This window comes from Adiantum capillus-veneris, chromosome 14 (genome assembly GCF_014529385.1).
Source record: "Adiantum capillus-veneris isolate H3 chromosome 14, ASM1452938v2, whole genome shotgun sequence".
In the NCBI taxonomy this organism is placed as follows: domain Eukaryota; kingdom Viridiplantae; phylum Streptophyta; class Polypodiopsida; order Polypodiales; family Pteridaceae; genus Adiantum; species Adiantum capillus-veneris.
This window is the reverse complement of record NC_140944.1, coordinates 50,488,373-50,492,132: the sequence shown is the minus strand read 5'-3', so window position 1 is coordinate 50,492,132 and position 3,760 is coordinate 50,488,373. Positions and strand designations below refer to the sequence as shown.

The window sequence follows — 3,760 nt, the reverse complement described above, 5'->3', positions numbered from 1 at the left end:
ATCAAGAACATTATCAACAGAAAAAAGCATTTCATTTACCATCTATTGCATCCTGCACTTGACTTAACCTCAAAACAAAAGTAGCAATCATCAGTATCAACACCAAAATAGCAAGAAAAGTATCAAATTCCTGTAATTCACCCTCTATCGCACCCTGCACTTGACTTCATCTTCATAACAAAACAAAGTATCAAATTCCAAACATCATTAAAATCGCCAAAACAGAAAGAAAAGTATAAAACCCCAAGCATCGATTTCAACACCAAAGCAGTGTCAACAGAGACCAATCAAACTTCATTCATAGACAAAACCAGGTGCGGGCTACTTGAATGTCCTAAACAAGAAACCAGCAAAAGAAAACTTGACATGAAAATGCAGATCTCTTTAAATTCAAAATCTGTACACTCCAGCAATCTCTGAGAGTCGAAGCTAGCACAGGGGGGAAAGATGCTCTCAAACGGGGAACAGGCCCTGACTCAAATCCCGTATGTACAATCAAGCTTCTCGGCAACCACTGTCTAAAGGGCGAATCCCTCTGATTGAGGCAAAAAAAAGAAAAACTACTTGCCTCACCTGCACTTTATGAAAAAAGTAGTCCAAATTAGATACCACCTAAACTTAGTTTCATACTGCTGCAATGAATTTCTTCATGTGCTAACCTCCACAATGGTGAGAGGCGACTCACTGCACAAAGCCTTGATTTCCAGTGCGAAGGCCCAGCCGAGAAGGCCTCGAGGAAGAAGAGCAGAAGTCCTTCATGCGAGAACTGGGAAAATGAAACGGCAGCATTTCCATAGCCAGCTTGGCGAGTTGCTCATCTTCTTCACGGACCTTGAGAATCTGGCTATGAAGGCAAGGACAGGGAGAAACGGGGGTGGGAGAAGAGGAATTGTTGGTGATGTTGCTGGTGGTAGAAAGATTGCTGCTGAGGCATGGGATCGATGGTGGAGCGTCACGCGGAGACGATGAGGAGGCGGGATGCTCCATGATGCCAGAGCACAGCGCGCGCATGAACGTGGTGAGAGAGAGAGAGAGAGAGAGAGAGAGAGGTGTGGCGATGGAGGAAAACGCGCGCAGGCGAGGGAGAAGGCGAGCCTTCGCTCTCCCTGCTGGTGATGACGTTTTCTCGGAGAAAGCAAGAAACGGAATTGCGCCTATGACTGAAAAGTATCCCGTAATTTGGCGCATTTTCGGGACCACACCGACTTCCTTAGCGGTTGAGACCAAAAATTTCCTACTGAAATCTTCAAAATGCATGCGTCATCAGCAGCAATAGATATTATTTTCCCTCCACACAGGTGGGCGGCTTTCTTGGCCACGTGGCCAGTTTCACTTACCTTCAAAGTGACAACTTCGACCTTCCAAATTCAAATCTCAAACCATACCACGGCGTAGTAATTGACCCCCCATCGGTTTCACGTCCACCAAAGAACACTCCATAACCGCCCGCCCGCCCCGACCGAGTGAGTCAATTGAAGGCATGTCCGCACACAAATTGGTAAAAATCCTACAACCTATACCTAGTGATGAGTCATGACATGTCCACTTGGCATGGTTTCATCTAGGTAGATTTTTTAGTCGTCTAGCGGACATGTAGACTTCACATTCTGAAGTTTTTATTCGAGACACGACTAATTGATATTGTGCTAATTCTTTCTATCTTTGTGGTGCGTATGTCCTATCAACTACCTCATTTTTGTGCTAATTTTTTCGATTCAATGCTTCTTTAGTGCTTGACTTCTTTATGGCTGAGTATGTCCTTGATCTCCGGAGTCATGACAGAAAGTTCAAAATAGTCTGAACTCATGAATTATAAGAGGGAATAAAGCACTTATAAACTATAAAAGCAAGGGACACAAAGAAAGAAAAGAAAAAAAAAATCAAAAAACAAACAAACTAACTAACTAACAAAATCACTTGATTTGCTACGAAACAAAACTAGATAAAATGAAACATTATTGATTTAAAAATGTTTTTAGAAAAGGCATGTGCAAAATAAGTTGACACAACTTACTTGGCTTAAAACAAGTACTCAACTTTAAAAAAACAAGTGAAAGAATCACGGTGGCTTTCTAAAATAATTGGAACGTGATAAAATCATTAGGTTGAGTTTAAGTAGAATCAGTGTTCAAGAAAGGATTGTCTCAACTTAGCCTTGAGCCGGTTGAAAATGAAGACTACCTAGTTGCAAACCATGGTAAAGGGAAGAAAAACTGGTGAAATATATGAGAAAATAGTTCAAAAATCGTGCAAATTTTAAATTTATGCTAGTATTTCCCGTTCACTTCTTTATAGGAAGGAAACTCAGTTGACGATCGCTTAATAAAAGAGACTTTCTTGAATATTGACTATAATTAAGTTATAGAATGTAAGAAAAGTCAAGCCATATGAGGCTGTGAAATTAAAAAACTCATTAATATATATGTGTGGGTGTATCCGTAGAATTTACTAGAATTTGTTGGAATTAGGGTTGCAGAGAAACACACACAGCTTGGAGAAGATGAAGGAAGCTCAAGGCACACAATAGAGAGTGTGTTACTTAGTGTGCAATGGAAAGATAGATAGCCCTAGAGTGATGGGCGTATATACAATGCACGGGGGAAAAAACCTCCCAAGGAGGGAAAAAATGCCCCGGCGGTCCTAGTGTGCTCACACACATCACTACATCATGTATATGGTAACAAATCCCCCCCGGAGTGATGCGGTGAACGAGAGCTGGCACATGAGTAGAGGGAAGTGCCATGCCCTGAGGACAGGATCAGTCCACAAAGGGGAGTAAGCCCAAAGCTTTGCGGAAAGCTTCAAGCTTCTCACGAGACAATGCCTTTGTGAAAAGATCTGCAAGGTTGTCCTGTGTTGGCACATAAGCCAAGCTGATCTCTCCTGCTGAGAGCCTCTCCCTGACATAGTGGTAATGCACCTCAATGTGCTTTGTGTGAGCATGAAAAACTGGGTTCCTCGCAACTGCCAATGCGCTCTAACTATCAGTGTAGATAGTGTTGGCAGTGTCCTGTCCAACACCCAAATCAGCCATAAGGCGTCTGAGCCATACACACTCAACCGTAGCTGTGAAGACTGCCCTGTACTCAGCCTCACAACTCGAAGTGGCCACAGTAGGTTGCTTCTTGCTCAACCATGATATACATGAACTGCCAAGCATGAAACAAAAACCACTTGTGGACACTCGCGTGTCAAAACAACAAGTCCACCAATCTGAGTCCGAAAAAGCATGTAAATCTGGCGGCAATGATCCCCCCTTGGGATAAAACAAGACAAGATGTAAAGTGCCACTAAGGTAGCGGAAAATCCTCTTGATAGCCTGCCAATGCTTAGACCCTGGGCTATGCATAAATCTGCTGACCTGTGAGACTGCAAACTGAATATCCGGCCTCGTGTTGCATACATAAATGAGGCAGCCAACAGCAGTTTGGTAAAGAGTGACATCACCAGGATCGCCAGCATCATGTAGACTCAATTTCAAACCTGTTTCCATGGGAGTGGCAATAGGTTTGCAATCCTCAAGTCCAAACTTACATAGCAATGTCTCTATGTAACTTTTTTGACACAAGGCAATACCACCATCACACTGCTTAAACTGTATACCCAAGTAATGATGCAACAGTCCCAAATCTTTCATCTTGAAAGTAGCATTCAAATCAGCCTTAAATTCAGCAATATGTCTCTCATTTGGTCCAGTGATCAGCAAATCATCAACATAAAGAACCACAATGAGAAGTACATCACCCTCACGCTTTACATA

General features: G+C 42.7%; 1 protein-coding gene across 1 annotated transcript; it reads right to left on the bottom strand.

The window, feature by feature from the left end:
- Window positions 1–361: 361 nt before the first annotated feature.
- Window positions 362–1,250, bottom strand: LOC147442348 (uncharacterized). The gene is made up of 2 exons (XM_086529641.1): window positions 832–1,250; window positions 362–766 (listed from the first exon to the last, which is right to left on the bottom strand). Exons 1-2 carry the CDS (start codon window positions 1,186–1,188, stop codon window positions 602–604), a joined length of 522 nt encoding a protein of 173 aa, XP_086385767.1. The 5' UTR covers window positions 1,189–1,250; the 3' UTR covers window positions 362–601.
- Window positions 1,251–3,760: the final 2,510 nt, after the last annotated feature.

What these genes read in the sequence shown, in the direction of transcription:
- LOC147442348 (XM_086529641.1), bottom strand. Translation starts at nt 1,188, where the DNA reads ATGCGCCAAATTACGGGATACTTTTCAGTCATAGGCGCAATTCCGTTT. An exon ending in TTCATAGCCAGATTCTCAAG is followed by an intron (nt 767 to 831) that starts GTCCGTGAAGAA and finishes TCATTTTCCCAG; the next exon opens with TTCTCGCATGAAGGACTTCT.